This window comes from Limulus polyphemus, unplaced genomic scaffold (assembly GCF_000517525.1).
Source record: "Limulus polyphemus unplaced genomic scaffold, Limulus_polyphemus-2.1.2 Scaffold4286, whole genome shotgun sequence".
NCBI classification, from domain to species: Eukaryota; Metazoa; Arthropoda; class Merostomata; order Xiphosura; family Limulidae; genus Limulus; species Limulus polyphemus.
In genome coordinates, this window is record NW_013669896.1 from 57,640 (window position 1) to 70,654 (window position 13,015).

Sequence of the window (13,015 nt, forward strand, 5' to 3'; positions counted from 1 at the left end):
TTATCAAATTTTGCTGAAGAGTTGGTAATGAATAACAACCGTCCATCCGTATGATTAGTTTGCTTAGCTTAACCAATACTTATGAATCTACACGGCATTTCACCCTATAGTTTTCCTGTTCTAAATCAGCCATCTTAAGTCCGAATGACAATCCATAGTCCGAACTACAAAAGATGGAAAATCGCAAAAATATCACTTCTCTTAATAACACACAAGGTGTCGAGCAGGTTCTTTTTTTGACAGCAAGACACACTACAAAACAATAAAGTATGAGTAAAAACTTGTTTGTTTGTTTGTTTTGAATTTCACGCAAAAAGCTACACGACGGCAATCTGCGCTAGCCGTCCCTAATTTAGCAATGTAAAACTAAAGGGAAGGCAACTAGTCATCACCACCCACCGCCAACTCTTGGGCTACTCTTTTACCAACGAATTGACCTCCACATTATAACGCCCCCATGCCGGGCCAAGAGTAAAAAAAAGGGGAAATTGAACCCTTCATAATAACAAGTGAAATAAAATCATTTTAAAAATATACCTGTAATATAACCCTTTTAAAATGATATATAACATGGCCGGCATGGCCAGGTGGATAAGGCGCTCGACTCGCAATCTGAGGGTCTCGGGTTCGAATCCCCGTCCCACCAAACATGCTCGCCCTTTCAGCCGTGGGGGCGTTATAATGTGATGGTCAATCCCACTATTCGTTGGTAAAAGAGTAACCCAAGAGTTGGTGGTGATGACTAGCTGCCTTCCCTCTAGTCTTACACTGCTAAATTAGGGACGGCTAGCGCAGATAGCCCTCGTGTAGCTTTGCGCGAAATTCAAAAACAAACATATAACATAAAATCAGTTATATCGACATATAAAAGTCTTTAAAACACAGATGAAACAAAAACCTTTATAAAATAAAATATAAAGTTAAACAAGCTGTTAGACGGAATATGTGAAACAGCTCCTTCTTCAATGATAAATAATGAACTAATCAAAACATATTTGTTTTGTTTTTTGGACTTGGTTCAAATCTACATGAGGGAAACTATTTGTGCTAGTCCTTCCTAATTTTGAAGTGATAGACTAGAGGGAAAGTAGCTGGTCAACATCACCTACCGCCACCTATTGGTCGATTTTTGTCAGACCTAACAGTGGGATTTGATCATCGTTATTATAATGCATCTACAGCGCCAAAGTGCGGAGCGCGATTTTAATGGCGATAGTAACGGGATACGAGCCACGGAACCTCAGCTCTACAGTTTGGCACGTTAACCACCGTACCGCGTTCTGATCAACAATACACACATATATATCACATAATTATGAAACATGTTTAAATACAAAAGAAATAGAAAATTATAAACATCCAAAAAAAACACCAAAGTAAACAAAACAACAACAAAGAAACATGAAAACTTACACAATGAAACATAATGTGGAAGAAAGAAATATATTTATCTATATACAGCAGCTTGACAGGTCTACTTTATTATGTTCAGTAGTTCGTTCAGGGCTGTTGTTGATCGACATCCTTCTGGTGACAGCTCGACGATTTGGTCAGTTTGAGTTTGACCTTTACCAGTTCAAGGTCTTCTTATCTTATTGGCAGTCCTGTGTTCTTTTCTTTTCCTTACACACTTTGTAATTCTTATCTTGGTATGTACAAGATTAGGCAGTGTTTCATTGCCTGTGCCTGGCCTAAGCTGTTATTTCTCCATCTCATCACTTCACTTGAGCCAATACTCCTCTGGAATATTGGTTGGAAACTCCATCGATAACTCCTGAGCCTCTACATAATCCTTTAGAGACGAGGAGGCGTCTGAAATTGAAGGGGTCGTGGAGGTTCAGTGCATAAATTGACAGTCGTTTCCATAAATGAATCATTGTTTGTTTGTGGTTCTTACATTCAAAAGTTTGGCAAAGACATTTTTATACATTTAGGTCACACAGAGGGGCACCCGTATTTCATTTTTTATCATGGTTCTATTCATGATATTTTTGACAGGAGATCTGCATTCTAAAAAATGTTTGGTGGTTCCAAGGGTTCCTGCTTCACTCTCGGTTTCTTCTTGTTCAGTTCTGCATTCAGTAACTCCATCGACTTCCTTGATCATCAAAGAACAAAGTAGTCAGTGTTTTCACCACCTTTGCACTCCAGTGGACCCAGGTATATGAGTATGAATTTAACTGCTGTTCGACTCCTCCAGGAGCTCCTCTTAAGCCCCATTTTCTACTGGAGTGATGACACAGAACAAGGAGATTGGCAGTGATCTGTACATCTCCAAAACCCACGATCAAGATAATCCCTGGCTCCACATACATGATAATCAGAGGCATGCAGATGATGTCCTCTAATTCAGTGACAGGTGCCACATTCACGACAAGGATTGCTTCCATGTTTATTTGTGGTTCACTAACAAGTTCATCACACAAAAGAGAGTTGAAGTAAATTATTCACTCTTTATAACTGATGATTTTAACTATTGCTCTGTAACAACTCAAAAGTTAGAGAAAGTAATATTGTCAAGCTGGTCAACCTATCCAGACACAGGTCAAAAGTTCAATTCCTCGCGGTGAATAGTGTAAAGAGTCCATTGTGTCACCTTGTGCTACAAACAAAGAAACAAAAATCCATTAGTGTACGCCAACTCGGGTGGAATGGCATGAAGCAAAAATGGTGTGTAACTGCAATGACAGGTGAGTTAAGAAATGTAAAAGAAGATTGTTAACTTAAATTTAGCTACAGATGGCTTTTTAAATAAACAAATTCTATACGTTCGCAGTAGAAAGAAAAGAAAAATATGGTATATGGTGCAATTTTATACAAAAACTAACAATATTCGTCATTATTCCAAGTGTGATTTGAGCTCAAAGTTTACCTACAAAAGTGTTTTCAAGATAAATCAGGTTCAAAAACAGCTGAGAAAACAGCATTGTAGCTACTCAGATGTTTTTTTTATTCATGTGGAAGCTTATTATTTGTTGACATCTGTTCAAAAACATCGTGTTTCTACGTAAGTAGCTCTGTGATGATCCTCTTGTTTGTAAATGAAGAGAATGGTTCACTCAGTAGGTTTATTCATTAGTGTATCTAAAACAATAATATATTTATCTACTGAAAGAAATATACGAAAATTAACAGTTAAAAAGAATCAAGAGCACATTGTTTGTATATTCAAAGTAATGTTTTACTGAAAGTTATTTTACATTTTTTTGGTTGTAAATTCGCTAGAATAGGCTCAACGATTTATTAAATGTTAGTAGAGGTCGTTTTTAATGTTGGTGTTCTGTTGTGGTGCTGTTGATTGTGTAACGTCATACGGTATTGTTACGTCTCCGTTTGTTAATTGATTTTTCCGTAACTTCGTTCCAACGAAACTTTAACGACACAAGTCTTTACTTAATAAAACAGGTTTATTCTTTCCGAATATAACTCTGCGATACACTTAATCTCAATACTCGCGCTAAAACAACACTAATCAACGAACGTCAACAATACTTCTGACTGCAGTTCAATTACTCACTATCTATCTACCCACCTCACATTCCCCTCCTTTATATATACCAGCCCACCCTACATCGAGCAATTACTAGAGCATTCCCGAAAGAACAAGATAGTTCTAGAAACTAGAGGGCGCCACAGTGGTCACGTGACTCGCTGACGCAACAGTATTCTTATTCTGTTTTACTGTAAGAATGAGTTGTTTTCCAGTTAAAATGTGAATTAAGGTGTTACGTTGATTTTATGCTTTATTTGTTGTTTTAAAGGTGTATAAACCTGGGTTTTTGCTTTTGAACTGAATACGCTGTGTAGTGATTTTCGTCTCTCATTAAATCATATTGTGTAATTAACTGGCCACGTACAGAATTGTTTTTTTTTTTTTGCAAAGAAGGTTACATCAATATATAGTTTAAGCAGCTTTTTTGACAGTAAAGACGGTAAAAATTTATAAAACAACAACTAAGGAAGAAATTCGTTTTCTTCCCAAAGAAAACCTGTAGTTCGTATTTTTTTCAAAAACAAATGACAAAGTTCTGTAAAATACTGAATGTTATTCAAGGTTACTAGGACTTCATCACGCCCCCCCTTCCAGTGGCACAGCGGTATGTTTGCGAACTCACACCGCTATAAACTGGGTTTCGATACCCTAGAGTATAGATAGCCCATCGTGTAGCTTAGTTCTTAATTCCAAACAATCAATCAAACTTCATCACGAGTGACTCACTATAATGAAAAACACTAATCTGATAACCATATATCAATAGATAAATAAACGTTCAAATTCCTAATCAGGATGTATTTTTCTTTGAGGGTGGTGATGATTATTTGTTTCATTGTTGTTACAACAACAAAAAACCACTATTTGTGGTATGCCTACTGCAAGGGTCGAACTCCTAACTTTAGTGTTATAAGCCTCCAACCTTACTGCTAGGCAACCAGACGGATTTTAGATATGGAAAACAGAGTTTTAATTACTTCAGAAATATACGAACTTTTAAGTATTTAATGGGGACCACTCAGTCATGTATGTTTTCAAAATTTCAGGGGAACTTTGTTTTTTCACGCATTCTGCAGCTGTGGAAACATACCTTATGCCCATAGTTACAAGCACTTGTAACAAAGATCAATAATGTCAGACTGAGGTACTTACGTGCAACGTGCATATTTTCACTCAGAAATGCCACATTGTGCACGTTATCACGCGGAGAAATATTAGGTTAGCAATTTTAATTTCCTGATAATTAAAAAAGGGGGCTGGTGTATCGATATTACTGATCTACTATTTAAGAGTGTGAAGTATATATTTTGAAAAAACACAAAAAATCCAGAGAGATAACAGAAATGAAACGTATACTTTTTTGTCTTTTCGTAAGTTGTTTCTTAACACTTGTTTATTTGCACTTCAAAACGATTGATTTGGTACAGACTCGGAAAGTGCAAGGAACGGCGAAAATACGTAAGTAAATACGTTTCATAATTATCCATTCTTTTAAATAGTTATCTTTGACTTATCGGAAAGTGTTACGTTCAAATATAGTCTATACATTCGGGATCAACAATTGTGTATTCAGTTCCCAAAAAAACGAAAACTTAGATGAACTGTTGCTTTATTGCACAGATAGGTAAACACTAGCTAGAATTAAGTCCTATGTGCTTATTGATCAAGTTAAAAATGAAGATAATAAGAGCCAAATAACACACATCGTTAAAATCGATACACAATTAAAAACATTTTTAAAATGTGGACATGTTTCGACGTTTACCACGTCATCATCGATTTTAAAGTTTATTCATTATTTTAACATTATACACAAGTACCAAGAAAACAATATCAATACTCCTTTTGAAAAGTGAAATTGCTATTTTTCTTATCCACACTTGTTTGAAAATATTACCGGGAGAATTTTTAAAAACTAACACAGAAAATTAGGCTTCAATTTAAATTTACACCACCAATTTCCCCAAACATTTTACACCACCAATTTCCCCAAACATAAGGATAATGATATTTGGCTATAGTTAGGGTGCTTAAATTATTCGAGACATTGTAACCTATTGTGTTTAAAAATATCACTGCCGTCAAATGTAACTACATGCATGTAGTTTTGCTCGCCTGTTTTTAAATATAGGATCTTGTGTTTTAACATGATTACGGGTAATATTTTTTGCGTACTTTACATGTGACCGCATAATCAGTATTTGATTGCATAGTAAAAGTATGAATTTCTAGAATTAGCAAAATCGAATCTGAATCAGTGTTACCAGATATATATAACTTTTGATTTAGTTATGACTCCGTTTTTTTCTTGTTGTTTGCTGAGTGGCGTCTGCTGACCAGACAGTCAATATTTAAATATGTTTTAAGTCGCATTGTTGGTGAAATTTAATTAGTTATGTCTAGCATCCTCTCAAATTTTATTATTATAAACTATTTTTACGTTAGACAAGGATTGGATAATTTAAAATTTTGTCGTAGAAACAATACACAATCTTTATTTTCTTTAGATAATCACTGCATAATCAACAATTTTATGATGCATGATTTCAAATTGTTGGCCACATAATTTTATTTTTTGCCGCATTGTTGTTGTTGTTTTTTGGCTTAAGGTACAGGAACTATCCTTGTATGAATCATTTGTCACCCCCTCTTTTATGTAACCAGCTGGCCGGACGTGGCCGAAATTTTAGAATGTCGAACTGTGTATCCGAGAGTTTCTGGTTAGCGCCCTATCGCCGCAAAACGCACTTGAGGGCCCTGGGTGTGCTATAAGATTGACGGTCAAATCCCATTAATAGGTCAGAAAAGAGTATCCCAGAAGTTGCATTTTCTTTAGTCTACCAGTTCAGCGAAATTCTAAAGAAACAATTTAACGAACTACTATCGTCAGTAATGCATAGGTATACATAGAAACGCGGAAATCAATATCAATAGAAAATATAAGTAACTTCATAATAATAAAATGCGTGGTCTTATGGATAGGGTGTCAGATTGTGAATCTGAGGGTTCATGGCTCGTGTCTAGCTGCCGCAAAATCGTTCTCCTTACTTTCGGGCCATGGGTACGTTATAAAGGTGCTTTCAGATCCTATTAATTGATTAGAATCGCCCAAGGGGCGGTGGACGTTGTTGACTATCTGCTTCCCCTACAGTCTATAAGTTCAAACTTAAAAACGACCAGTGCAGGGAGCTGTTGTATAGCCTTGCACGTATATCCGAAACAAATAAATAACAAACTACTTAAACTTTAATATTTTGTGTTTGTAACGAAAATAAAGTCAACCCTCTTTCTCTATTTGTGTCTAATTGCCTAAAGTCGGCATGATGTTGATTATTTAACATTATATAAAACGGTAATTGGACAAGTAGACACCTAACAAAATGAGGAAGTAAGCCATTTAGACACCTAATAATTGTCTACTTACTATGTAAGTCATATAATGGAGTAAATTAAACTGGTAATATAATAAACCTAGATCTATGTAGAGGAAATAATGGAGTAGATTTAAAATTTTAATAAAATAGACCTAGATCTATACAGTTTATATAATGTTTTAAAGTAAACTGGTAATATAGTAGGCCTAGATATATACAGGTCACATAATGGAGAACATTTCTGTAATTATTCTTTTATTTTATAATAAACAAGTGGTGTTTAAATATCCTCCTTCGTAATACTTTTAGGCGTCTAGTTCTCCTGGGTTCATATAAAACATGTAACAAATATGTCATTAAATTGCACTGTTGAGGTAATATAAGAGAAAGTTAAATTTTAAATCGTAATCGAGAGCGTTGTGTATATTAAGAAATACGACATACATTTCTGTTTGTACTGTTACGTATCTGCTTGTTTGTTTGTTCTTTCCGAGGATCTTCAGCGATACAAGTCCTTTCTTGATTAAACCAGTTTATTCTTCCTCGATACAAACTTTTAGTATACAGAAGTTCCACGATCAGTACATTTCTCGTCACTTTAAACTTAACAACTTTTACAATACACGCTATATATCACAGCGATTCACAATCTCGATAATTTCGCTCTCGACGAGTGCAAAACACACACTTTACGGCTCACTAGCTCGAAACTAACAGAATCATAAATTAAACGGAGCCAAAGTAACTACTGCTCTCTGTTCATTCATTTCCGCTGGCTTTCTCTGCCAGGCTTATATCCTAACGAAAAGGGCATCTGGAGCACACTCGGATTTCCCCGATTATTCGAGAAACTCATCATGCACGCCACCAGAATCACGTGACTTCAGCTGTCGTAACAGTACTCTTTATTAATCTCGGTTTCTCTATGCTCGCTAAATCTACATTATTTCTAGGAAGAGAAAGTTCTTTACTCGTACTTGTATATTCCAAGAAACAGAAATGAAAACAACTAGTGTCATGCGGAAATCTAAACTACTATAGAAAATATGAATAACTTACTGCACACAAACTAAACAACTTTGAATATCGGCTGCTTTAGATGAAAATAAAATCAAATTTGTTTTTTCTTTTTGCATATTTTATTAAGCAGATTAACAGGTCCATGTATAGAGTCTGTCTGCAATGAAAACATAGACCCTACCAAAAGCAATGTCTGAAAACTCAAAATCACTAGAAAATATACATATAAAACATAAACCACCAGTAAAATTAACACACGTGCACTTCACGCGACACGCAAACTCTTGGTTATAGGACTTTTCTGACAGCTGAACTAGCTCCATAAGTTACACTTTTGAAGTAATTTCACAATGAGTAATAGAAACGCATACTGAAATTTGTCATCTTATACGTATGCACAAACATTGTGAAGTTACCTTTCACCAAGCCGTGGTAAGAGAATTATTTATAGAACTCAATTCGATCGAGTAATGGCATTGTTACCAGTTTTCAAACTGGTGACGCCCTCTCAAGGATAACGCGGAATATATGATGGAGGGGAGGGACATAAAAAGGTTCACGATAAAACTTTAGTAACTCACATAAAATTTACATTACTTCGGTACATTACAATTTTCAATATTTGGTAATAGTAGTATATTCCATTATTATTATTTTTTTTACTGGTATATGTGCGTGTTCCTGTATGGCTGGGAACGTCAAATATCACATATAAGAATAAAGGTAGGCTCTGTGTATATATATTGTTACGACAGCACTCGACGCTGGAAGAATGGTCGCTGGAGTTTCTAGAAGGATCATGTCTCTTCCTGGCAACTCTAGTTTTTTCTACGCGCCCTCTATTTTAGTATATAAGCAGGTAAATAAAGGGAGATAATTAATTGAATTGCAGACAGGCAGAGATAGAGACGGACAATTGAGTCAAGCGCGGTAGTGACCGTAAGTAAAGTGCATGAATCGTTGTGAATTATAGCGTATGTTGAAGTTAAAGTGACTGTAAAAATTAACTGTATTGCAAAGTTGTATTGAAAAAGAATAAACTAGTTTTATTTAAGAAATGACTTCTATCGCTGAAGTTCTACGGAAAATTAACAAACGAACACAGAGACGTAACAATATCATGCATTAAACGCCATCGTAAGCGTGACGAGCGACTTGATTTTTCTTTAGTGTTTTGAATTGACTTTCGATTTAACTTTTACATTGTTATGAAATACTTCACAATTTGAATAGGGAAACGAGACATACTGCTCTTTATTACCGCTAGGATTATTTAACAAAAATTCGAAGAGAGTTTAAAGCAACAATAACGAAGTTTGTCTGACATTTACATTAATGCAAGTTTGTTTTTTTTAAATCTGAAACTCAAGGATCGTTTTCACGTTCAGGAATTAAGTAATCTACAACGCTTTCACTTGCATTTTTTACACAATAATAGTGTAATTTTGAACGAAAGCTTTCGTGAAATATTTTTTTCTCAATAAAGAAGTCTCATAAAGAAGATATATGTGAACCCTACTGTACAATACTTAAAAAAAACATGATAACACTTTTCTTAATTATGGTGGATAAAATATGTTACCAGTGGCACAAAATTGATGTAACCTAAGATTTTTATTTAATCGCTATCCAGCGAGTAACTTCTTTTCGTTTCTTTGTTCAAATAATGATTTAGAATAACTTTATGGGTTGTAGTGAATTTTAAGGTAGTTTTGTGCTGAAGGATGTTTTTTTTTTCCGATAGGAAACTCCAAAGAAGGTCGTTCGCCAAAAACGGTACATGCACTTATCGTCACTTATGCTCGAAGTGGTTCGTCTTTTACGGGACTTCTACTGAAGAATCATCCGAACTCCTTCTACCACTTCGAACCTCTTTACCCCTACAGGTATGAGCTGAAGACAATGCGCGGAATTCCTGATCAAAGGTTCCTGTATGATTTGTTTAAGTGCAATTTTTCGGGAAGAGGCTCCTATCTTAGATCAGTTAAAAATCACCTAAAACAGAAATCCTATCATTACAACAAACAATATCTGAAAACATGTGCCAGACGAAGGAACATTAAACCATGTTTTAATCCATTTGTGATGAGTCGTTTCTGTAGAAACCAGACTTTACACATCATTAAGACGATTCGATTGTCATTACAAAATGGTGTGAAACTGTACGAAAACTACCCAGATCTTAACCTCAAAATAATTCATCTTGTCCGAGATCCTCGTGCCGTAATAAACTCACGTCAACGCGGTATAACGAAGAGATGGTGTAAAAAAAACACGAAATGCTCTTCTGTAAGTAGTTACTGCAGGGAAGTGCGTTATGACTTGAATTATTCTTGTTCTTTGAAAACAAGTGGAGATCGAGGGATCTATTTCCTTTTACGTTACGAAGACTTAATCGAAAACCCACTAAACATTACTAAATCACTATTTAAGTTTCTTGGTTTCAAATCGCTTTCTAAAAGCGTCGTTAAGTTTCTTAAACAAAATGTTCTACCGTTTTCAATATCTGGTAGAATCCAGCACACAAATTCAAGTTACTACGCATCACACTGGAAACAACAGCTGTCGTTTTCGGATATTATGTCAATTCAAGAAAGCTGTTCAGATGTTCTGACGAAACTGGACTACAGAATGTACAAAAAACAATCCGAAATAGTTTTCAGAGGCTTGGATGAATACAAGCATCTACGTAAAGCTAATTTCTGTTAAAAAAAAAAAAAAAGAATGCATGCCTATATATTCAAAACTCGAACACCACGTAGTTCACTTTCACAAAATAAAATTTGCACTTCTGCGAGCAAAAATGTGCAGGAGAAATGATTTTCTGCTTACGCATCTCTAGGAATAATGCCCAGCAAAAAAGTAAAGGTGCTACGATGTTTACTTAATGAAACAAAATTAAAATCAGGTTGTTGCTGGTTGTTACTTATATTATGCATCACGTTGATGCTCCAGGTTATTATTATCCAGTTTTATTGATACTTCATACAGTTTCAACTGAAAGCATTATTCGTTTTACGAGTAAACCTATTTGATATAGCGTTATAATACCTATTTCGGCTTTATAAGCCTAGATCTTACTACTTTTTAAAGTAATCAAAAAAGGCACAAATAAAGGTTTAGCGAAAACTGTCCCGTTTGTCTGAGAATGTAAAATTCAATATTTTCTGAATATGTAATAAATAATATTCAACAAAAATTATTGCAGTTTATTTTTTTTAATTTGCTGAAAACAAAAAAATCACCGGTTAATTTCAAGAAAAACAAACGTAACACCAAAACAACGTTTAACACATAACAGTAACCAAGCGCCGATCTACGACGTTTGCTAAAAGTGCATTTTGTGTGTATGGTTTATTATTTTTAAGACATTTTAAACATCTTATTTTTAGGTTTAGGATTAGATCAATTCATCATTTAAGTTATGTTTTCATTTGTTAAATGTTTTTATATACAATTATTACTTGTATTTATTTTTCTGTGATGTCAACTGTAGTGGGTAAACTAACTCACAGTCGGCAGAAAAATAATGTGATAGTAAAACAACTGGTGTTTTTGGCGGTTTAGGATATAAATACATTTTACTGTCGAATATTATGTCCAACCCTATTGTTCTGAGTGGGTATTAGTGTATATTGTAGTAGACGGTACAAATATTAAACCTAACTAAAAGAATTTTAGCTGACAAGCCTTAGTTCAAGTAAATTCTGCCCGTGATTATTTCATGATGTTGAAGAAAAGAGTCAAATTTATTAGGTTATAGATGGCGATACAGAACTGGAACAAGACTATCGAGATTCGGCTTGTGGAAGTAAAATTTGACGTAATGATAGAAATCGTGCTAACATATATTAATATATGATAATTATACGTATATAATTATATGTGGGTGATTTGTCACACGTATACCGATATTACATACTTGTTTATGAATGTTGTATTACATAGGTGAATCAAGTACACAGAAAACACAGCTGTCAGGCAACAAATAAATTGAAATTTCATAAGAATCTTAAAATGGCGATAGATGAAGTGAAACTGATTAATGACCTGTGAAAGATTATCAGAAGAGATAGCGTTTTCTATCTATTATCTATCTATGTTGGTAAAAGAATATTTCAAGTTTCGAAACAACTAAATGTTCTGTAAGTAGTGAAGTTTTTAATTAGAGATAATAGCAACGGGTAAACTCATACTACCCCCCCCCACCACCACCAAACCCCAAGTGGGTAAGCAGCAAGTCCTAGGGACCATTGTTAAAAATCTGGTTTCCTTGAGATGGGAATTGCACAAATAGCTCAATTGTGCAGCTTTTTGCTTAAAGAGAATAAAACTACATTAAATTTGATAAACGTGCTTTTACCGGGCGTTTTTAGTAGTGAATATTTTCGGTTAGGTTGAACAAAAATATTAATAACGGGTGAAATTATCTATAAAACTAAACTCACTGAAAGTAGCTTATTCATCACATCAAAAATATAATTTGGGCATCCATATTTTATCCAATTTTCCAATTATATAAACAATCTAGCAAATTGGAACATTTCCTAATACTCAGTTTTTCACTGGAAATTTCTAAATTTTTGTTAGAAGTTGCAATTAGGAGACACGTCAGTGTGGATTGGAAGGCAAGTATCCCACCCATGCAGCGTTTCTTTTTAAATGTTTCAAGTCGTACTTCGCCTCCATCAAGACGGAGTCGTGGAAATTAATGTGTTTGTGCTAATCATATGTCACGGTTAGAATTGAAAGACAGCTCTTACGCAATACTGACCCCAATTCAGCTGTAACCTGCGCTTAGTTTCATTTTCTATTGGACCCTATCTCAGTTTTCATAACTAGAAAATGATGGGAAGTTCAAATGTATGTGAAAAGTAACTGTGACAGTTGTAGTTATTTGGTAACAAGGTACTGTTACGCCTCCAGTCGTTTGTTACTTAATTTTCCGTAACTTCGTTCCGACGAAACTTTAGCCACACAAGTCCTTTCTTAAATAAAACTGGTTCACTCTTTCCGAATACAACTTTACGATACACTCAACTTCAACAATCGCGCTATAACAAACTATAATTCACGTATCACGAGCTCGACTTCTAACAATACGTTTCTCTCTGACTGCAGTTCAATT

At 34.8% G+C, this 13,015-nt stretch overlaps 1 protein-coding gene across 1 annotated transcript; it reads left to right on the forward strand.

The window, feature by feature from the left end:
- The first annotated feature begins 4,716 nt into the window (after positions 1 to 4,716).
- Positions 4,717 to 10,987, forward strand: LOC111088716 (carbohydrate sulfotransferase 1-like). The gene is made up of 2 exons (XM_022399544.1): positions 4,717 to 4,951; positions 9,632 to 10,987. Exons 1-2 carry the CDS (start codon positions 4,837 to 4,839, stop codon positions 10,594 to 10,596), a joined length of 1,080 nt encoding a protein of 359 aa, XP_022255252.1. The 5' UTR covers positions 4,717 to 4,836; the 3' UTR covers positions 10,597 to 10,987.
- Positions 10,988 to 13,015: the final 2,028 nt, after the last annotated feature.

Bases quoted from the DNA above. Each gene is read 5' to 3' on its own strand.
- LOC111088716 (XM_022399544.1), top strand. From the start codon at position 4,837: ATGAAACGTATACTTTTTTGTCTTTTCGTAAGTTGTTTCTTAACACTT. The intron at 4,952-9,631 runs GTAAGTAAATAC...TTTTTCCGATAG, and splicing joins GCAAGGAACGGCGAAAATAC to GAAACTCCAAAGAAGGTCGT.